Source organism: Taeniopygia guttata, chromosome 2 (genome assembly GCF_048771995.1).
Source record: "Taeniopygia guttata chromosome 2, bTaeGut7.mat, whole genome shotgun sequence".
Lineage (NCBI taxonomy): Eukaryota > Metazoa > Chordata > Aves > Passeriformes > Estrildidae > Taeniopygia > Taeniopygia guttata.
The window spans coordinates 128626188-128649607 of record NC_133026.1 but is presented as its reverse complement, the minus strand read 5'-3'; the positions used below and the strand labels follow the sequence as shown (position 1 = coordinate 128649607).

Genomic DNA, 23420 nt, shown 5'->3' with positions numbered 1-23420 from the left:
AATAGGACAAGGGATAATGGCTTTAAACTGAGGGAGAATATGTTTAGATCACAAAGAAATTCTTTACTGTGAGGGTGGTGAGACACTGCCCAACACAGGTTACCCAGGGAAGCTGTGGAAGCCAGATCCCTGGAAGTGTTCAAGGCCAGGCTGGATGGGGCATTGGGCAGCCTGGTCTAGTGGAAGGTCCCCCTGTCCACTGCAGGGGTAGTGGAAAGACATGATCTTTCATGTCTTTTCCAACCCAAACCTACTATGATTTGAATCACTACAACCTTAATCTAATCTATGTGCATGGCTATTTACATACCCTGAGCATTTTCCGGTGTTTACCTGTAAACTGTCACAGCTGACCCTGCAGTTACATGGTTAAGCATAAGCCCACATGAACATACTGATACAGTGGCATTTCCACTACAATACAACGTCATTTTCATTTTTTCTCAGTAACCTGAAGCTACTGACCTGTGTCTGGGTCAATGCTGAAGCCTAGGGAAGCTCCATCTCGGTGCATGAGCCCATACTTCACCTCTCCATTGATGCCGAGGTCTGCATCATAGGCTTCCACCTGTAGCACATGCGTGCCTGGAGGCTGGTTCTCCAGAACCCAGGTGCTGTCACTGTAGTAAGCGCACTAAAAATACACCCAAACATCCAACCCTAAATATTACACAGAGTCACATGAATCTGCTGCACAGTGCCAATATTTTTCAAGCAGGTCTGGGAAAAACTTGGAAGAAAATTGCTACTACTACTGAAGCACACAAAGAAATCAATCCCTAAGGGAGAGGAAGGAAAAAGGAGGACAAAGTCTTTACACTTTCTCTAGGAAGAAAGCTGACTGCCTACAAGCTGACTGTTCACTTACAAGTTCATTCTGCTCTGCACACACAGAACCTTCAGCCCACCAGCAACCACCAGTGGCTATGGAGACTCTGTTATCCCAGTTATAACTTAGATGGGAAAAGAATATCTGCAGAAAGACATCTTACCTCTCTAAAGACAGGCTTGTTGTTATTAATGTCATTAACTCCTACAATAACCTCAGCAAAACTGCTGAGAGGAGTGGGTCCCCCCGAGGCATTGTCATCTATCGCAGTGACATTCAGGGTGTACTGTGGCCCTTTCAGGCTGGGTGGTGGGTTTCTGCGGAGTTTAATGATACCTGAATTTGGAAGCATAAAGTGTCATGTTAATTTACTCTGTAAGCACACAAAATCAAGTGAGCATCACATTTCTCTGTCACAGTATTGCTGGCTCAGTTTGTATTTTTGGTTGCAAAGCACAGGAACCTATCATCTTAGTCTGCACACCCTTAGACCAGGAGCCCAAGTTTTGGCTGATAGTTGAAGAACAACCATCATATCAAAGAACTTGTCCTCATTGATACAAAGCAACTCGATTTGCAGATTATATAAATATGGTGCTTTCTTCTGGTTCTTGACATGCAGGTGGAGCAGAGTCAGTAGAGATCAGACAGTAAATAACTCTGTTCTAAAACCTCTTTCCTTACCTTTCTGGCTATCCAGCTCGAAGTTGCCCTCCTCATTGCCTCCTGTAATCAGATAAAGTAGCCCATCTCCATCAGGGTCCTCTGCCCTAACAGTAGCCACCAAGGTGCCAGGACCAGCATCCTCCGAAAGGAAAGTCCTGTAACTGATGGACATAAGGGAGAAATGGCAGCACACAAAGTATCAGAAGAACCATCACCATGTTAACCATCAGCAAGATTGTGAACTCATTATGAATGGTTTTTTAAAGCTTTGGGCATGCAACCGTAGAATCTTAAATTGGTTTAAGATATAACTTAGTCTTCTTTGTTCAACATTTGGTATTTATTTTAGGATTGTAAACCTGTACTTTTGGTATACATAATTTTGAAGGATCCCTTGGAGGATAACTATGCTCCATAATACGTTGTACTGTAAAACAGGATCACATATCTATTAAAGTTGAGAAAAAAGGACTAATATCTACCATGCAGTGTTTCTTATATCCCTATATATTAATGGAAAGCATTAGATACTACTGAGATGAATGTAAAAAAGTATTTAATTTTGTAAATAAATATATGTATGTTTTGTATTTAAAACACGTTCATACTTCAAAATTGTGCAAAGAATAGAAATTATCTTGATTAGGGACAGGAAAGAAAAAGGACTCTTAAACAAGCAGGGGCTCATGAAATTAACTTAAAATACAATCTGTTGATGCTAAAATTAAGTTTCACTGGTAGTTTTCTAACTACTACATTTACTTGTCACCTGTTTATACATGGATATTCACTTTGAAATCCAGGAGTCAACACAGTCATAATCATTCCCTGTATAGATAGGTCTTTGATTTATTGTGTTCTCTCTCTATAAAGTTAATATATGGTATCAAAAATTATGTATTTTTTAATATACGATCTAGAAATGAAAGTCCAACTCCTATAGCCTTTTTATATATAGAAATTACCCTCCAATTTCACTGGTACTTACATTTGAACAAAACCACAAGGGACCATTTAGCCAAGTGCTATTAAGGTTACATGTCTAAACAGCATCTTTTAAAAGCAAAGCAGGTGCTCAAGGTCCTTACACAGCCTGGGAGAAGACGGGAGCCTCGTCGTTGACGTTGGCCATTCGGATGCGCACGGACGCCGTCCCTGTCCGAGGGGGGTGTCCTTTATCGACAGCGATCACCACGAACTCGTACATGTGGTTGGCTCGCTCAAAGTTCAGCCTCTGGTTAGAATTGATGACCCCATGACGTGTGATGGAAAAATCAGTGCTCTGGATGAAGTAAGAGATCTCAGAGTTGGAGCCAGAGTCGCAGTCTGTTGCAAGCACTATTAGAGAATACATTTAACAGAATAGTCATACTGCAAAGGAAGTTTGGTTATGCTGTTTCCCACCAAGCCAGCCCTGTTTGTTCGTTAGTTTTTGAGAACAGGCATCACCTAAATCTGTTTAATCCAGAAAAAAATTTGTTTGTTTGTTTTGATTTTGTTCTGGTTTGGTTTTTTTGTGGCTAGAGTTTGGGAACTTAGCAGGAAGCTGGGAGTGAAAAATCAAAACAATTCTTTCCTCTGCTCTAACCCAGCCCAACTGATCTCAGTCAGGTGAATTTGCAAGACAGCTGTGATCCCAGCACTGCACAAAATGCTTTGTACAAATAGCAGTCAACACTGGTAATTAGCACACAATCAGTATGAACGCTGGTTAACATTATCAGTCATAAACTGGTTCCTCACTCTTTGCAGGAATGTCATGTTCAAATTTAATTAGCTCCCAGCTAGTTACAGACTTTTTAATTACCTGGTGCTTCAAGGTAGGAAGAGAGATTAAACATTCTTCCCCAGTAAGTGTTTATTCAGTCTGCTGAGTGTCCCATCTGCTCAGGAGCAGCAAACCAGCATAACAAAGCATCAAAAAAGATTTTTAAGAGCAGAAGCTCACCTCTCCAATTACCTTGCAATTTTTCTAGTTTAAGAATGAGGCTTCACATCATACCCACACTTGTTATAAACAAACTCCTTATTCTACCAATAGGACCCAGATGCAGCCACCGTGGTAGCACAAAGCCTTGTGGAAGCAGAACTGGTTGCAGTACGTGGACACCCCAACAAACAGCTGCAGCATCATCCACAGATGGGTGGCAGAAATAACCTGTCTCTATCAGAATATTAACTCAAAATAGGAAAGGAGAAGAGAATGATTTCAAAAGTACGCTGAAGAACTGTTCTACTTTGTTGCAAAACATTTCAACTGCATCTGCCTGTAGATAGTTACTCATCTCTGTTTACAAGGATATTTAGAGTGGTTGTAAGGTTTTGTTTAAAATCTCTCCAAATCCTGCTGCGAATAAATGTTTGTGTTACAGACTACAAAATCAAGGGCTTTAGAGTTAATGACTCTTGCTGCACTGACAGACAAAATATATTAAAAACTCAAAGACTAAAACGACAGGGAATTAAATCTGTCAAATATAGTGGTTAAGTATTGTTTTTAGAAAGGCATGTGAAAAACTTATTTGATTTGAAAAAATCGGATTTAATCTACAGTAATTAGTGAGCCATTTAAGCATTCACAGAAATCCATGCTATGTGCTTAACAATATGCTTCTTTCCCCCCAGATGTTTTCTGGTAAATAGGGAATGTGGCACTTACTTGTACATGACAGACACATGCCTTACTTCCTAATTGCACATGGGAATTCTATTCCCCTCCATCTCATTCCATCCTGGAAACCAGTGTGCCTTGCAAAGGGTATTTTAAGGATCATATGCCAGCCACAAGCAGCTCTGTGCTGGCTTTGCATGTGTTCTGAACTAGCTCAGTGCAAACTAACTCTGGCTCAAAAGCTGACTGAGTTGTCAGCTACAGCTCCAAGCCTTGTTCTGCTGGCACAGCGATGCAGCTGAAGGCTGAGGGTCCTTCTGAGAGCACCCTCCGTGCTCCAGACTTTGAGTGTGCTAAAATAAAAGCAGCTGAAAACTGAAACCTATATTCGCATCATCCACAGTTTTAACAAAAGCATTTATCACACTACCTTTTTCACTGCCATGAACAGCTACAGGCATGCCCACAATGGCAAAAGCTGTCATTTTTGCATTTATTTTTTTTGTGGGTCATTCTGGGACTGCAAGATCCCGTCCCTCAAGGAGCTGCAATGAAGGTAAGAGCTCTTTGTCTTTTTTTCATAAGATACTTGCTTTGGCAGTCAGACTTAGTGGCACAGGTCTCATCCTGCACAAGGTACAGCTTCCTTGCAGCCACTAACAGCCCTGCTCAGCCCTTCTACAGCAAGTGAGACTTCACACACCCATTTCCACTGACTGTCACTATACTTCCACCTCACATTCTTTTCTAAGATGGCTCTTTCTCTTGAAATGTACCCCATGTAGCAAGACAACAACATGGGATGCAATTGCACAGCTTTGACATTCTGTTTGCTTTGGACATGGGGCGCACATTTTTTCCCCAGCAAGTCATGAGCTTTACAAGTCCTCTGGACAGAAGAATATTAATCCCTTTAAGGAAAATCACATGCTTAGGAATTTTAGGATTTGGTTATTCTGATAAATTTCTTTCTTCCCAAGAGCAATTAAATCTAAAAATTAAGTACGACAAGCTCTGAATTCTCTTAGCAAATGTTTATAAAAAGCAAGCCCTACAGCACCCTTACAAAAGGGAAGCTAAACTATCTCTGAAACCTGTAGAGTTTAGCTCCAGCTTTGGGAAATTTACATTTTCATCTTTTTGCTAAGTCTTGCCTTGGCACATATTCATTTCTCAGGTTTCATACCCCCTGAAGTCTTTTATCAACATACTATTTTAGCCTCTAAAAATGTCACCTGTGCAGTCAGGGTTTATATGCAAGTGACATATGGCCATGTTAAAAACAACAAACATGGAATGATGACTGGTAAGCCACAACCATAAATATAAGTTCACAGGCTTCCAAATTATTTTTCCTTTAACACTTTGCAAGTCAGTTATACAGCGTTAATGCCTGTTTGACAAAACAAGCTGCCCATTTTTAAAAAGCCCAGTTTTTTCTTAACACATTAGGAAAAGTAAAACTAATTGCAGCTGCTTCTGGGACACAAAAAGATTGCCAAGATGAGTTAAAAGACAGCTACAACATTTAAAGGAAATGAAGCCACTTTCTATCAGCTGCTTTAACTGCCCTTGGATACCACAGGATCTCTCCTTGGGCACAGTACAGTGATCCTCACCTGAAGACACTCACAGCTCTACTTCCAGGATACCTAAAAGTCATCCACAGACCGTCAGGAAAGCTGCTATCCACATCTTACAAAGGCAGTGCCTGTGCAAGACAGCACTTCCTCACGGCCAGAACATGATAAAGTAACAAACTAGTAGGTCTGCCGCAAGACTGATACCAAAAGGTGACAGGATGGTCCCCACCTTGCAGAAGAGACGTGCCAATAGGAATGGTTTCGGGAATGTTGTCCCTGCTGTAAATGGAGCGCTGGAATTCAGGAGAACAGTCGTTTTCATCGGTGATATGGACCACGACCTGAGGAAAAAGGACACATTGAGAATGGATTTTAGCTTCTATGCTGCTAAAAGAGCACCTCTTCCTGGACAGTGCAGTGGCAATCAGTGCTTCTGCTACTGTCCCATCCTTACACCTCTGATGCTATTCTTCTCACACTACTCCTGTAACACAGAGAAGTATTTTCTCCTCCACTCCCAAGATGGAAGGCAAAGCCAAAGAGTAATAACAAGAGGTAATTAAAGAGCCCAGATGTGAACCCAGGTCAGAGCCCAGATTTCTGCCTGTACTACAAGGCTCCTCCCTGCCCAGCATCCTCACAAGTGTCCTGGGCTATCCATCTGTGTAACTGGTCCTGGAGCAAGGGATTGCAGCCCATGGGAAGGAGTGAAGAGGTTCATGTACCTCAGTGACACTGCTGAGCGAGCTCTCAACTTCCATGGCTTTCAGCAGGAGGTGGTAGAGGTGGTGCTCGCTCTCGTAGTCCACGGGGTGGGTCAGGCTGAGCTCTCCGCTCTCCTGCCTCACCCGGAAGAGCCCAGAGGGGTTCATCAGGAGAGTGTAGGAAAGAGGCTGGCTCTGGAAAGAAACAGCCTCAACAACTGCTACTCTGCAAAGAAGGAGAGAACAACCCTTTGCTTCAAAACAATAACCACAAAAACAGTCTCCTCAGCACCTAGAGGAGGATAGGATGAGGAAAGGTGTCTTGCTCACTCCCTGTCTATGCTTGGCTCAGTTTTGTATTCAGACAGGGAGCCCATCTACCTTCTCTTCTCTCACCAAACTTATTCACTGACATAGCAGTGCTGAAATAACAACCCATTCCAGCCCCCACTAACACTACATCATCTTTTTCTTTCCTATTGTAGCCTTTTAAATACTTGACAGCAGTTACTGGTTTACCCCCAGTTTCTCAGTTATTCAGAAATAAGTGACCTACTATACTTTTGAGTTTTTGTCTAGTTGTATATTTAGAAAAGAAACAGGTTTAGACATGGATGGGAAACCCATTGGACCACAGGGCTTTCCAGATCCTGCTGTCCACCTTGGCAGGGTATCAGAGGAACATTTGCTTCCCTACTGTGACTTATGTTTTGAAGCTCCACCTCTCACACCAGTCTTTCACCAGCATAATACACTTTTAGCTCATCTCACTGAAAGCTCCTGGGAAGCAGAGAAATTTCCCTCCTCCTTATTCAGTCTCTCTTAAAGATTAGTGGCACATCTCCAGCAATTTTTCCTAGGTCATCAGTTTATTTTGAGGGTTCCTGCTCTTTAGAGGCCTTATGGCACTGTTCCACCTGCTCCCTAGAGGCCTTAAAGCCCATTTTGCTCTTAAGCAGCTGAACAGTGACAATAAACCCAGAGCCAGCTTGAGAGCATCTTCCCACTGTGGCTTGGCTTAGCCACTCTTCACGCAACAGCAGAGCCCCTTGGAGATTGAGCTTTATCTATTTGTACTTCACACTGGTGCTGTTATCTCAAATGTCTGGCAATGACTTGTCTTTCTAGAAATTTAAATACAAGTCAAACGGGACACAAACAACTCCAGATCTGGTTAATTAAAAGACTATTTTTCAAGCATTTGTTTAAATCACCAGAAGATGCATAGCGAGTAGTCTGGCTGTTCTAATTCATGATGCAATGCACTAAAACCCCAAAAGCATTAAAATAATTCCAGCGTCCCAGACTGCATGTGACACATGGAGACTCATGTCACACTGGAGAAACCTCAAAAGAGGCACAATTTCTTTTAGAAAACACAACATTATTTTTAAAGTGTGATAGACAAATGCATATGTGTGGCCCTAAGAAGCAAAACCACAACAGTTTCACCCTGCTGTGCTCTGTGAAGCTCCTCTGAGACTGCAGAGAGGAGTCACCTAACCAAGTCCAACTTACTTTTCTCCTGCTGGAGTATTTTCAGGGACAAACACACTGTAGGACATGTTAGTGAACTGCGGAGGTCGGGAGCCTGCCAGGATGGAAACGGAGGCGTAGGGGCTTTTGTTGCCGTGCTCATCAGAGGCTTCCACAGTAACCACATACTCCTTGTTCCACGTCAAAGGCAGACCAGTCGTCATGATCATGCCCGTGTCCTTATCCACTCGGAATCGCTCTTCACCACCTATCAACACGTGCACAAAGCTGGTCTGAGACATGCCCCACAGCAAGAGCATTTGCACCTGCACCATTTCAAGGTAAGCCATCCTCAACTCATCCATTCATCCACCTATGTCCTTGTATGCAATACTTTTTACCTTTCCAGTTGCTCACCTTATCTTTCACTCACACTGTTTTGTTGACCAGTCATGTAAAAGAGACAAGAACAAGTAAGAAATGGAGCCTTAAACAAAAAGTAAAGCTGCCATCAATTTTAAATTAAGCAAAGAAAATGGCAACAAGAAAGATTCTGATCCACATAACTTTTAGTTACAGCACTACTTGCTGTACTTGCTGTATCTTACAGGATTCCCCAAGGGAAAAATCTACCCATGAAATAAAATGGGAACTTGGTAAGAAACATCTGCAACTAAACGGAATGTCACCCTTTTCTTTTCAGACCAGCCCTACCTGCAATGAGCGTGTAAGTAATGCCAGCAGTGGTGTTTTCACGGCTGCTGCAATGTGCCACCAGCTGGTAGGTGAGAGTGCCTTTGCGTGCATCGGGGTCGACACGCGCCAGGTACGGGTATGGGTACATGGCCCAGGACAGAAGCTCCTCTTCTGGGGCCAGGAGAGTCACGTGGCAGAGGTACCAGTCATCATCTGCAAAAGACACATGGATTTCTAGACAGCTTGGTCACCAACTTAATGTTAAGATCTTATCCATTAGTATCTGTAACAAACTGAGAAGGAAGCTTCCACTGCAAAGGGCATGTAGAGATTTAATCACAGTATTTTTTACCTCTAGGGAGACCTATATTCAAACTTTTTTAATTCACAGTAAGTCAGTAACAGATGCTAAAGGTGTATATGGGCTTCTTGAAGAATTTTTCGTAAGTATATTTGTGTTCTAAAAGTGGCCTTAAGATTCGACTTAAAATTAAAACAAATGTATTATTGAATGTAGAGAATAAAGTTGAATAAAAAGAGAAACTAAATGTAGAAAGGGGTGTGTGTAGAAAGGTACACAAGAGAAACACGTTTTTCTGCCTGTTAAAATATGATCACATACTTCAACAAACTGCACTGAGGTTGCAGGTCTGTTAAGGGCTACACCACTACAAAATGAACATCCACCCAGGTGTATGTGTGTCTCATATGGGAAACCCTTCAACTCTGCCTTCAAGAAGGCCATTTCACACAGGGTGGAAGAAGGAGCACATAGTCAAAAGCAGCACCAAAGGCAAGAAGTAAGCCAGAAATTCCAAACAATTTTAAGTGTGTGTCTCAGGGATGTGATACAAAATAAAAGGCTACCCACAGATAGGCATAGCCTGACACACCAGGCCTGTAGTTACAAGCAGCCTTACCCTGCAGTAAAAAGACATGCTAGACAAATTTCCCAGAGATAATAATTTCCAGGAAGGAAAAAACTTAACTGAACTTTTGTGTCATTTTAAAGTATTTAAAATAATTTAAGATATGGTTTCCTTAGTCTTCTTAGATTAGATGGCTTCTGGTTTTCTCATGTACCAGCACTGCATACAGGAGAACATTGGTTCACATTTTTTTCCCCTCTGTATTGCTATCTAGAACAAGGCACAACCCGCAGCATGAGTAGTAACTCATAAGAGCAGCTGAAGCAGTCACTATTTTATCTATAGCCAAGAAGGAGGGTTGACAAATACCTGTTCTAATTCAGGCAGTTACAGACAGTGCTATTTTGCTAGTAAAGGGATGAAAATTTGTAGGCATGAGCATTTAAAGATATTTTTGTTCATTTATTGGTCTAAGGAAGTTCTAATTTCTGCAGAGATTGAATATGTAGTCAAGTATTTTTCCCACTTAATGAAACCTGGAGTATGAGTCAAAAAATTGTAATTATACAATTAATATTAATATTGCTCCATGTAGGCGATCCAATTGTTAACCACCAATAATGAGGTCCTAATCCTGCTGTAGGTATTGTAAAACCCACTAAAAGTCAACAGTAAAACAGAGATTTATGTTTTAAAAAAGACAGACAAGGGAACAAATTTCATTGAGTTCAGGACAGCATGTTAGGATAAATATTTGTGTTGCTCAAATTAACCATAATTCTTCATAACACTTCACGTTCCCTCTCTATGAAAGGTGTATTTTAATAGAAACATAGATGAATTTAGGTTAGAAAATACTCTAAGATCATAAAGTCCAATCATTAACCTGGTACTGCCAACTTCACACCTAAATCTGAGACTCACCATCCCTGGAAATGAAGAAAAAGCATATGGACATGGCACTTGAGGACATGATTTAATGGTGAACATGGTGCTGGTGTTAAGTTGACAGTCAGACTTGATAGTTTTAAAGGTCTTTTCGAACTTTAAGAATTCTACAATTCCATGAAACCATGTCCCTAAATGCCACATCCACACGTCTCTCAAATACCTCCAGGGATGGTGACTCAACCACTTCTCTGGACAGCCTATTCTAATGCTTGGCAACCTTTTCTGTGAGAATTTTTTTCCCTAATATCAAATATAACCCTTCCCTGGTTAATGGCACAACTTGGGGCCATTTCCTCTCGTGTTATCACTTGTTACAGGGACAGGAGACCGAGCCACTCCTGGCTACAGCCCTTTCAAGCAGTTGCAGAGAGCAATAAAGTCACCCCTGAGCCTCCTCTTCTCCAGGCTAAACACCCCTGGCTCCCTCAGCTGCTCCTCACAGCACTTGTGCTCCAGACCCTTCCCCAGCTCCGTTGCCCTTCTCTGAACATGCTCCAGCCCCTCAGTGTCCTTGTGGTAAGGGGCCCAGAACTGGACACAGCGCTCGAGGTGTGGCCTTGCCAGTGCCCAGGACAGAGACAATCCGTGCCCTGCTCCTGCTGGCCACACTATTGCTGGTACAGCAGGGTGCCACTGGCCTTCTTGGCCACCTGGGCACATTCAGGCTCATGCTCAGCCCTCGCTGAACCTTGGTAAAGGTGTGACACTTAGCAGAGCCTCAGATCACAGAGTCATGGGATGGGTGAGGGTGGCAGGACCTCTGGAGGTCACCTGGTCCAACCGCTCTGCTCAAGCCGGGCTACCCAGAGCTGGCTGCTCAGAAAAACATCCACAAGGCTTTTGAATATCACCAAGGAGGGATATCCAAAACCTCCCAGGGCAATCCAGTGAACTGAAGTTCTAGGGTCTGGATTTCAAGAAAGATATGGACCAGCTGGCAAAAGCCAAGAGCATAACCAGAAAGAATGCCCTTCAAGAGAGGTGAAAAGACCTGGAGATTTTCAGGAGACTGCAAGAGACATGCAAACAGTGATGTAAGGACTAAGGTATGAAGTCAGTCAGCTGTTCTGTAACCTGCAAACCAAAAAATAACTAACTCTCATTCCAAAGGAAAATACTGGCATTAGATGTTGGGCATGTTTTTAGTTATAAGCACAATGGAGCCCTTGATAGTGGCCAGAGGTGAGACAATATCTACCACTGAGATCTTTAAGACCTGACTAGACAAATATCTGCTGGTAATTGCTTTGTTGTGACAAAACTTGCCTCTAGGCAGGGGCATGGAACCAGCAAGACTGTTAAATCCTTTCCATCACACATTAATCTCCCTGCCCTTCAGCTTCTGCATCTCATTGATTTTTGAGGCATATATGTCCACATGTCACTCATTCCCCTGCAGCTTCAAGGAACTTCTAACATAAACATACTTTGGACTTCGTGTTTTATCTTTGCTGTTTGCTTAAGGGTAAGAAGTGAGAAAGGGAGTGAATGGCAGTCTAGAAACATCCAGCATCACACATGAAGGAAAAACATGGGATGAAGCCAAACCTGGAGGGCTGTAGTACAGCAGCAGGGGTACTAAACTTCAGCTATAGAGTGGAATATCTTTCTGCAGCTGAGACCTGGCTCACTCATTCAGGGCCTCAGCATTTATTTCAGATTTTCAGACTTGAAGCTATTTTCTCCATGCAAGTAAACAAAATTTAAATTGAAGCAACCTGCAAGAATGCTGACAAAACAGTCCAGGTTATATCTATATAGATCAGAGCTCTAATTCTAGCAAGGCATAAACGGAAGAAAAGATAGTTACAAAGAGCAGATTTTATCAATTCAAATCCAAAACCCTTAAAAAGCGGTGTTGAACTGGAGACTAACAGGAGGTCAGTCAAACAGCACTAATTTCTGCTATCATCCAGAAAGAGCTGTTCAGAAGCAGCACTATGAGTAGGGACATTTTTGTTCCAGTCGCTCCCCTTTGTACACACCAGGTGTGAGAAACTCAAAGATTTTAACATGCTACAGACACATGGCAATCAGATACTGTGTAAAATTATCACACTGTCTTGAAATAAGTCAGTGAAACAAAACCAGCCTTGACAAAATAGAGTTTTTCCCCAGGAATGCATTGGGTTTTCAACTGTCATAGCTGCAAAGGCATTAACAGATCAGGCCTCTGAAATCAATAGTGGTTTATTTTGTTCCTGACACAACCACAACATCCTATAAAATCAAAATGCAACATCACCCAGTGATGTTGCAGTTCACCCAATTTTGTCAATATGAATTATGCACTGCAAAGAAGGAAATAATCAGGAAACCAGACTATCAACAGGATAGTCTGGCCTCCGTACCACACGTTGGAAAGAGTCTTGGTAAGATCAGTCGGGAAGGGAATATTAAGGAGTGCTGATTTTCCTGGAGATACTGGTTTATCCCCAAGGCTTCACCTTCAGCTTTACCTCCTGCTTACGTCTAAAAAATACGTAAACAAAAGGGTCGTCAATGAATCACCAGTTAAGAGCATGTTAAGTAAAAATGTTAGGATATATCAAGTGCAAGAGTGGGGAGAATGAAGAGATGCTAAGTTTGTGTCTTGGAGGGCAAAACACTCTTCAGCAGATCAGAGCACATACACCCACACCTTCCTTGGACAATAATATGAAAGCAAATAAAGAACTGGAAAGGGTTTTGAAACTGCAAGTGGCTATTCTTACAGGCCTGTATCACTTTCACTTCTTTACTAATTTAATTTTCTTGCTGGAAAATTAAAAACTAAAAACTGTGCATTAAAAATTGCAGTTTATGTTTCATTTTTATCCCCTCAGGCAAAAAGAATCCTTTGAATTGAAAAGAGAGAGTGTGGTATGTGAAGAAGTTTCTGAAGTACCCAGCCTGAAATAGAACACCAAGGTTGGATGCCTAGAAAGCTCCTCATTGTGCTGTCAGGCCACACCACTAGTCCTCAGTGGAGGGCAAGACATCAGGAGCTTTGGCTCATTATTGAACCATAGCCAGGGAATCTACACCCGAGAGATGGCTAAATGCTAAAACCCCCTTGTCATCTTCAAAACCATAGGCATAATCTTCTTGGGGATATTTAAAATTAAACCAAAATTTATTGTGGCAGTACTTGATCTTTAACCAGAGTTCATCATCACTTTCAAAAATCCTTTTTTGTCTGCATTTTAATGACACCATTAGTAATATTTACACAGTCATGCTGTCCACTGTACCACTCTCTCCTGCCCAAGGGGCTTTTGAATCTGGTGGTAAATAATTCCTATAGGCTTGAACATCAGCAGCTGGGCAGAAGATGAGCACCCCAAATGAAGGTATTCACTGAGGCAAAGGAGAAGAGAAAGCAGCTTTAACTTGGTCCCGAGGACTACTCCAGTCAGCAGCACCTGTGGTGCTCCTGCCTCTGCCCCAGCTACAGCATGTGCTGTCACCCCCGCTGGGAGAAGTGCAGGGACATCAAAAAGCTTTTCCAATGGGGACAACTTTCACAACACAGATCTCCCCTTCAAAAATGAAGGCTTAGTTTTATGAATATCCTTTTCCCAACTCCTTTAAGAAAAGTTGTATAGGAGCACCTTTAGTCCAGCTAGTCTGCTGTCATAACATGATGGGTCAGCTCCACCTCAAACATTGATGAGAGATTCCTGAGTGTGATGCTGTCATTAATTAACAAATTTGGTGTTTCACAAATACTCCCAAGGTTTGGGTACAATGCCCAGGAGTATCATATTCCTTTGCAACATACTGGGGCACTGACGGGACTCATGCTGGACCAAGTAGTGAGCACTGTGTCCTGAAGGCAAGGTAACATCCTCACCATCACTTATGGAAACAGGCCTCTTGATTCCCTTGGAAGTCCACAAACCACTGCAGCAGCCTGGGGACAAAGAGCCCACAGCCACAGCACCTCTGGGCAATGTGACTGTACCAACTAAAGCTTTGCTAATTTCAATTTTCTCTCAGTTACCCACAACCAGCAAGCTTGAAAGAGCAGCCTGCAGAGATAATTTTGCATTATATCTATTACATATTCCTTAATATACACCAGCACTGGGACACATTTTCTATGTATATACACCCCCACCCAGTTTAGGAGGCAAGGTCTTGCTTTTCTCACTATTACCTCTGGACTCCCCCAGTGGGACCATCAAGCTAAAAGGCAGCTGCCAGTGCCACCGCACACATGGACAGCAAAGAAAAATCTTCAGCCAATTTTTCACTTTCTATGTGAATGCACAGCTACAGTGGGTACCTCCATCACATGGGCTGTGTCTGAGAACCATGGCATTTGTCAGGCAGCAAAGATAATTTCCACAGGCAGATGAGTATACCACAGGAAAATCTTCAGGCGGTTATAGGAACAGGACTCCATAATCCATCGTATTTTTACCGCTATCACATCATCTTGCCTGTGGTGTCCTCCTCTAGTTTTTAAAATCTATTTTAATTTTGTGTTGTCAGTTTCCATAGCAAAGCTCTGAAGCACTCTCAGACCTGTGATTAGAGAAGTAGCATTTCTGCCTCAAATCTACTGTATCTGCCAACAGCTGCTCCTTACCACACAATCAGGAGAATTAGAAACACAGCACCACAAGAAGGTAGGAGGTACAACAATTTATAGGATTTCTATATATTTCCAAAACTTCCATATAGCAGAATTCCACATAAAACAAGTTTTTATTACAGTTTGCCATGTTAACAGCTGACTAATCCTCAATAAAAATGTTATTAAATACTATACAAAAATAATTATTTAGAGGCACATCAGTTGATGAGGAAATCAGATCACACCAATGTAGTAGGGGTAGATGAGGAGTCAACAACACAGAGGGCATTTGGGGGAATTTTTATGCTTTTCAAAGAAGCAAAGTGCAATAAGACAGCTACAATCATGTCTTCTTATCATCCTACCTAGCACAGCACTTGCTCTCCCTCATTAAAGTGGAATTTATTAAGTTTAAAGCAGCTGTGAAGCCACTGCTCTCTGGGCAGGACACAGCTTTCCAAGCCCATCGGAGAAGCACAAACAAGTTCAATTCCACTTCAATCATAGGCCCAAAGGAGAAGACATTGTGCACATCTGCCATTGGGAGCCAATATGATGAACAGAGTGCCTGTGCAAACATGGTTTGTGTGGATTTTGGGTCTCCCATGTGTAAGGCAGGTGTGTAGAGGCAGCCCCAGGTCAGCTGGCTCCTGCCAGTAAGCAAAAATCAAACCCTGCTGCGCACTGCACATTGCTGCTGGAGTGTGAGACAACACCAGGAGCATGCAGGGGTGTTTCTGGCATGGTGCAGCTTTGATCTGGGTCTAAATCCAGATTTTTAAATGCCTTCCTGCTGTTGAAATGTAATGAAAACTCAGAAATACTAAATCATAGTCTGCATAAAAGGATTCAAGATACTAATCTTAAGAATAAAGGATTGAATGTTCTATTTTTAAGGTCTCCCACTGCTCTTCTCTCAAACTTGTTATGATAGAGGTTTTCTTATAATTTAAATAGTTTGTGTAACATACCAAGAAGACTTGTAACATAAGCTTTACATTTACCTCTACAGTTTTAAGTTTTTTGTAGGCTTCTCAAAATGTCTGACTTTATCACACATTTTTAAGACTAAATTATTACCACTGGAACATTATATATGTTTACTTTTTTTTTTTCATAGCAAAGTTTTTCCAAAGATATTTACAGACATGGTAATGTAATAACCTTCATCCCAGAGCTTGCTCTTTCATCCAATGATCCCTGCCATTAAATGGTTTCACGGGTTAAATGAAGCAAGGTTTTCCTGTCGGTACCTGAATTTGGAGGCACACTAATGGCATCCACAGATGGTTTTAATCAGTCTGATACCAGGAGGAAATACTCCCCTCACCCCCAGAAAAAAAAAAAAAAAAAGAAAAAAAAAAAAGCATATAATGTAACCTCAATGCCCGATCAAGTCAAGTTTCTGTTTCTGGAGTGAGACTTATTTTCTAAAAATGGCAGGAGGTGCCAGGAAGAAGTGGGACTGTTAAAAAAAAAAAAAAAAAAAAAGTAAAAAGAAAAAAGAAAAAAACCCCCAAACCTAAGCTATATCTTGATTTGAATTCATGGCCAGCAACATATGTTAATTACTTGTTAGCTTTTAGAAAAGCTGTATTACATGGATTGAAAGATTTCCCTTCACAGTAGGTATCCTGATGGAAGTTTCTTAAGAAAGTAGAAGGGACTCAAATCACATATTCTTTTCATGTGCAGTCTAGGTTGTATTTACAGGAATGTCAGGATCTGACATATGTGTCCTTAAAATGCAGTTTGCTTCCAGTCAGTCATAAGAGTTCAACACTGATCACATTCTACCATAAGACACTGCACTTATAACTGTATTATGCTACAGCCTCCTCAGTCAGATGTAAGATCTATCTCCTTGGAATTCACTTACAGTAGTAAACAGTTGTTATCCCACCTGAAAGAGAACAGGGAATGAGATATCCATCTCACCTCCAAAACCAGGAAAATACTGAACAGCCTTGCAAATGTTTCCTCAGTTCAGTCTAAAACTCCCTGCTGGTATTCAGCCCCTTCTGACGTCTTGAGGCACCCCAGAGTTAAAGGGTTGCCAACACCGACCCTTTAACCCTTCAGTGCACTGCACACACATGGGAGGTGAAGAGATTTGTCTTGCCAAGCTCTTTTTGAGTTCCTAGTGTTGTCAAACAAAATTGTCCTCTGTAATGGAGTGACTTACACAGCTGTTTTCAGTAGATAGCATGTGGAGTGCATCTGCAGTGTGAGTGTGTGCAGGGACATGGACATCTCCACTGGGTCCCACTATTCCAAGCCAAGGCAGTGTGCACTCTGTAAGCCCTTTGCAACAGGCTTTTAAGTTTAAAGAAACAAAAAACAAAACCAAACAAACAAAAAATCCAAAGCCAGACCAAAAAGACAAAACAAACCACAAAAAAAGCCCCCAAACCAAACCAAAGAGAGAGCTAAAAGTCTTCTAGAGTTGGAGAACAGGGGTAAGAAATTGCTTTTTTGAAGCATGATAGACAAAGTCCCAAATGTCAAGCTTCTACACAGTGTGCATCAGTACCTATTGCCAGCATCAGAGAGGGCAGCTGAGGGGGCAGAAGAGGAAACAGCAAATGCACATCCCACCCTGTGTAAGCTGGTATGAGAAGGATGAAAACATGTGCAGGTATTTGTAGGTGTGCATGAACAGAGGCAGACATGGAAGAGAAAGGGAGTTTCAACTCTTCCTCACCATCCCCAGCCCTTCCATGCTCTGGCCACACGCTGTTCCAATGGTGCAGTCAATGTTTCCAGGATGTGAATTGTCCCAAAAGAAAATCTGAATGAGAAATGTTGGGTCTGCAACTCATACCTTGTATTGATGCCTTAAGTTTCAGCTTTCATATTTTTCAGATTCTGTACTGCTTTAGTGTGTAACTCTGAACTTCATATAAAGTGTTAACAAGTTTAGTTAGACAAAATAGTAATTTTCCAGCCTGAGAACTAAGGACGCCATCGCAGCTTCAGCCCCAAAAAGTGTAAACAACGACGAATTGAAGAAAGCAATCTGGAAAAACTTATTGTTTTAAATCCAGGTCCAATCCATAACCATCCTTGCACATAGCCCAGAACAGCAAAGCTTTGACAGACAGATGGAGGCTGCCAGATTCCTAAAGAAGATGCAAACTGCTCTTTACTGTGTAGGTAAATAAGACAAGCCACAGAACTTGCACCAACATCTTTACGATGCACAGTCCACGTACCACGTGTATATTCAATGGGACAACAGCTGTGTTTTCACAGTGCCTGCTACAGGGTCCCCACAAAACAGATGGCAGCCCCCTCCCTATCACTGGTGTGTTTGCTACTGAGCAACTGGGAAGATTCAGAATGTTATTGTACTCTGTCCTCAGTTTATTTCAGTATTTCAACTGCACACAGAAATACCTTGTCTTCCTAGGGCTACTGTTGGAGGAAACAGTGCTCTAGGTTACTATCTGATGTACTGTTTAATTTTTTTAAAGATTATTTTTTTAAAAGCTGTTCTTTTCTTGAAAAAAAAAAGGCAAATGCATTCAAACCCTAAGACACACGCTTCCCTGGAGAAGGGGCACTTGTGAAACGCCTAAGTCCATTCGAGTCTTTTACATAAGAGAGAGCAATTAATAAAGGTCTGATAGCTTTGGTTTTCAATTAAAGAGGTTATTAAAAGTTTGGCACATGTTCCATAATATTGATTGCTTCATGAGTGATTTTTAATTACATTTACTAAGAGACGTGAGGAGAAATGAGGAGCAGATCAAAGTCAATTCTGTTTGACTTTTGACAGTCCACCAGATCTCTTCAGATATAAAAAAATGGATGCTCACAACATTTCACCATTTCACCATACTGTTGTAAAATAAGCAGACAGAAAAATATCCCAAGTTTGTTGCTGTACAAAGATATGAGAGAGTTTTGATTATCAAAGTAGCTTAAAGGAGTGCCTAAATGACCTTGTCCCATTTGATCATTGAATTCCTTTCTCCCTGAGGCTCATCTGTTGTCAATACATCATTAGCACATAGACAGCAGTAAAAACATGCCGTGCACCACCAGATTGGCGAGGACAACACAATCATATGCTGAACACTGTTCACAAGGTTATTTGCTTTCATTGTAAATTAGCAAGACAGTCAAGCTGTGCATCCCCTTTCCAGCTCCATCTTTAGCTTAAATGAGAAGTTCTACTTTAAACATCAGGTGATTTGTTTAAAGTTAGTAGCTGGAAATACTGTGCAGAGTTTTTCTACTGTTAAATGTTTGTCACTTGCACAACACATCCCATTCCTGCCAAGGTAAGTTTCTCAGGCAGGCAGCTCTGGACTAGCAGACTGCACACAGCAGTCTGGTAAAAATCACAGCCCCCAGCATGCTTCAACACATTTGTTTTCCTTTCAGCTCTATGTTTCACATTTCCTGACTGTAAAATTCACTGATGTAAATTGGTAAATATTCCCTCTTTTAGTTGCAAGCATTGAAGAAAAAAGACAAACAAACAATGCAAAAGAAACCCAAGCAAATTATAACCAGTTACATCATTAGCAACCTGAGCTGCACTTACAAATGCGCTCTAAATCTTACTCTAAGATGAAAGGAAAGGAAAGGAAAAGGAAAGGATGGCTCTTGCCATGGAAAGGATGGCTCTTGCAACCATAACACACCTCAAGCTTAATGTGGTTTAAGAAGTTTATCAAGTCTAGCCATTCTCTTTGCTGTCTTATTAGGAAAATCATACACAACAGTGTATGAGCTCTTGACATGGTATAATTATATATAATCTCCATTTAGTTCTCCACACCAACTCCTAGGATTCCTGATTCAGATTTTTTCTTCTTTTTGTTGTGCTAGGCTCGTTGACATCTATTTTGTAACGAGTCCTTTCCCTTCCCGTGCGCAGCTCTGCCAGTGCTGTGCCCGAACCCAATCACTGGGTGCGGTGCAGGAAGCCGGAGCAGCGGGATCCCCCCGCGCAGTGGGCTGCAGCTGCAGGTCTGTAAGTGCCCACACCCAGGGCAGCGTCGCCTCTCCCCAGCTCCTTCCAGCAGGACCAGAGCGACAGGAGAGGCTCCCTCCTAGCTGCCCCCACTATGAGAGAAGCTATCTATTGTGCCGTGGCCCTTTCTTTACCGGGTCCTAATTGCATGTTACAACCCCTGCGCAGAGACCTCCGTTCCCACAAAAGTGAGCCTACTGTGACAACAATTCCTTACAAGACAACATAACCAAAACGCCATTCCCTACATTTCCAGCTGCTCCTTCAAAGCCAGGAGGCAGAAGTTCTGCGGGCGGTACGGGAGAAGAGCCGGCACATTCCCACACCCCCACCGAGCTCCCGCAGCCACCTGCGGCTCTCCGCACCCCACGGAGAGCAGCATCGCCGCGGCTTCATCTCCTCGAATGGCAAATGCCCGACACGGCCGTGCCGGGTCAGCATCTCCGTCCTTCGAGGCAGCCCTTCATGCCCAGCCGTTCCTTCTGCGGCCGTCCCGACCCACTCGGGGCAGCACCGCGGAGAGAACCGACCCCGTCCCGGCCACTCTCCCCGTCCCCTCCCGGACCGTTACCTCCTCCGCCGCCGCGGTGCACCTTGACCGGCACCTCCGCCCGGCCGCCCGCTGGCAGCTCCCGCCGCAGGTAGAGCCGCCCCGACGTCCTGTCGACCCCCACGGGGGTGGCACCGGGAGAGGCCAGCTCGAACCAGCCGCCCGCCGCCCGGTCTCGGCTTCTCGGGACGGTGAAGACGGTGTCGCCCACCCGCGCCCCGGCGGGCAGGCGGGCGGTGTAGCGCCGGGGCCCGGGCCCGGGCGGCGGCTGCAGCGAGCGCGGCTCCCGCCGCCGCCCCGCGCCGCCCGCCGCCCGCCCGCGCACAGCCAGGCGCAGGCACCGCGCGGGGCTGCGCAGCGGCCGCGGCCGCCCGTGGTCCAGAGCCGCCACGCAGAGGCGGAGCCGGCGCAGCCCCAGCAGCGAGCCCACGGTCAGCACCTGCCCGCTGCGGGGCACCACGAACAGCCGGCGGCTGCCGGCGCCCGGCGGCCAGGGCCGGTAGGTGAGGCGCGCGTTGGCGCCCTCGTCGCCGTCCGAGGCGCGGAGCCGGGCCACCTCCGTGCCCAGCGGGACCAGCTCGTCCACCTCCAGCGGGCTCGCCGGCGGCAGCCGCGGCCGGTGGTCGTTCCGGTCCAGGACCCGGACCCGCAGCAGCGCCTCCCGGGGGGACCGTCCCGCCCGCCGCCGCAGCCGGAGCCCGTACTCGGGCTGCGTCTCCCGGTCCAGCGGCTCGGCGGTGCGGAGAAGCAGCAGCCCCCCGCCGCCTCCCGGCCGCCGCTGCAGGGAGAAGCGGGAGGCGCCGTCGCCTTCCAGCGCCCACTCCCCGGCCGGCTCCCCGGGGCCCAGCAGCCTCCGCAGCGGCACCCGCAAACCCCGCACCCGCGTCCCCGCCGGGCTGTTCTCGGGCACCTGCCCGGCGAAGCGCAGCAGGCGGGGGGAGCCACCGCAGCCCGGCCCCGCCGCCCCGCCGAGCAGCAGCAGCAGGACCGGGAGCAGCCCGCGGCCGCTGCCCCGCACCCTGCCCATCCCGCCGAGCGGAGCGCGGCCCGGCTCTGCGCCGCTCCGCCGCGGGCACACACGGCACGGGCGGCCCTGGCCCGTCCCGCGGCCACTCACGGCCGTGGGCGGGGACGGACCGAGCCCGCCCCGCGTGGTCGAGCGGACAGCCCGCCCGTGGCAAAGCGCACAACACTGAGGTGCAAATTCCTCACCTTCCCCTATTCCGTGGCAAAGCACACAGTGCTGCTTGGCAAATTCCTCCTCTTCCCCTATTTCACATTGCCCGTGAGGGTCAGCTGCGAATGATCTCTCTCTGTCCCTGTTTCGACTCGTGAACTTTTTGTTATGGTTTCTCTCCTCTGTCCAGTTGCAGAGGGGAGTGACAAAGAAGCTTTGGTGGGTGCCCGGCATTCAACCGGGGTCAAACCACCACATGAATCCAGCTGCTCCTCCAGGTCTTCTGCAAGCTGAGCGGACACAGGATGTACTACACTTCCTGGGTGTGGGGGGTAACTTGGGGAAAATGGACAATCTCCCCTCCTCTACTGAGCCTGTATGAAAAAATCCACCCAGCCATGCCACAAGAACCACCATAAAAGAAACAGAGGAAAAAAACACTATTGCATAAAGGAGAGTGGACCTTGGGACACCTGAATCATAAGAGTAGTTGTCACGCAGCAGATATGCTTCTCTGTTATAAGCTGGGTTTGTTTTGGAAGCACAGCCTCTCAGTACATATTCAGGTTGCTGCTCCTTCAGGAAAAATGCAATATTTCTGGGACAAGAACAGTGACTGCTGTTGTTGAGAGCAAGACCGAAATGGTCCTTCTGAATATACTGAGCAAACACATCAGTCCCACTAAATACCCATAAAACAATCTGGGCATGGAATTCATCTGTCTGCTTAGTCTGTGATCAGTGGAAGTGTGAATACGAACCAGATCACTCCAGTGTCAATCACTGCTCATCAAACCAAACAGTACTCATTTTCTCATTGCTCCAAGCATGAGTTTCCAGCAGCATCTTCCTGTTAATAAACAAGAACAAGAGTATCTCCCTTCACATAGTGATGGTAACAGCTCAGGAACAGCCTTTTGCAGAGTCTCCACACCCAGCTGGTCAAACTGTGTTAGGTGTTGTTCCGTCAGAAATGCTCCCTCTTCCTGCTTCGAACAGGCTCACTAATTTTACCAGGTTGTTAGGAAGGCGGGGGTATTTGTTGCCAGCTGTGTTGTAACTTCAGAGGTGATATATCTAGGCTGGAAGTGAAGCTCTGCTCAAGAAAGCTAGAATCCATTTCACTTGTCTTTAGTCAAATATTACAGGCAACAGTCAAAGGTGACAACCAACTGCTAGACCTGCCCCTGTGCCACCTGGGGAATTACCAGTTTTAAGGAGAGGGAATTGCTGGGAGATCACACCCCAGTATTACCAGCTGCCAACCTTTATTTTTATCCCCTCAAGAGATGATAGCTTCTAAAATGTGGCACAATGCAAGACTTCAGACTGGAAGGCAAGAAGTAAAACTAAACAGTTTTACAGAATGGATTACCAGTAACAACATGAAAGTACCCATCCAGATCCATGCCTAGTTAATGTGCTGTAGCAAGCTTTGAGTATGCTATGGCTGCTCTTTGTGCCCTAATTCCTTCCTTCACAAAGGCACTAGAAGGCTCATTAATTTAAAACACTTAATGAGCTAGCCAGACCATGCAAATAAGCGTTCAGTTTAGGACAAGCTTAGCTCTATATGGAGACACAACACAGCATTCCCTCTTCTGAAGTGTGTTGCATCCTTACACAACTTTCAAGAAGCAAATTAAATCCTCTCAAAATCAAGTTTCCATTTTTAGCCTACATTACAGGGCACACTTTGTTTTCTACTCTCTTCTATTCAAGCACTTCGAAACATGCAGTTTCCCCTACTGCCTGTG

At 44.5% G+C, this 23420-nt stretch overlaps 1 protein-coding gene across 4 annotated transcripts in view; it reads right to left on the bottom strand.

The window, feature by feature from the left end:
- LOC100227924 (neural-cadherin-like) overlaps nucleotides 1-21814 on the bottom strand; it is a 56324-nt gene extending 34510 nt beyond the window's left edge. For all 4 annotated transcript variants that reach the window (XR_004367150.3, XM_072924834.1, XM_072924835.1 and 1 more), the window contains exons 1-9: nucleotides 20508-21814; nucleotides 8584-8778; nucleotides 7912-8137; nucleotides 6415-6619; nucleotides 5919-6030; nucleotides 2584-2833; nucleotides 1514-1656; nucleotides 993-1165; nucleotides 466-634 (exon numbers count right to left, since the gene is read on the bottom strand). Coding sequence is in view for 3 of the 4 variants with exons in the window: in XM_072924834.1 (XP_072780935.1) it covers nucleotides 466-634; nucleotides 993-1165; nucleotides 1514-1656; nucleotides 2584-2833; nucleotides 5919-6030; nucleotides 6415-6619; nucleotides 7912-8137; nucleotides 8584-8778; nucleotides 20508-21513 (2479 nt within the window). In the remaining variant the exon portion in view is untranslated. The remainder of the gene's footprint in view (nucleotides 1-465; nucleotides 635-992; nucleotides 1166-1513; nucleotides 1657-2583; nucleotides 2834-5918; nucleotides 6031-6414; nucleotides 6620-7911; nucleotides 8138-8583; nucleotides 8779-20507) is intronic.
- Nucleotides 21815-23420: the final 1606 nt, after the last annotated feature.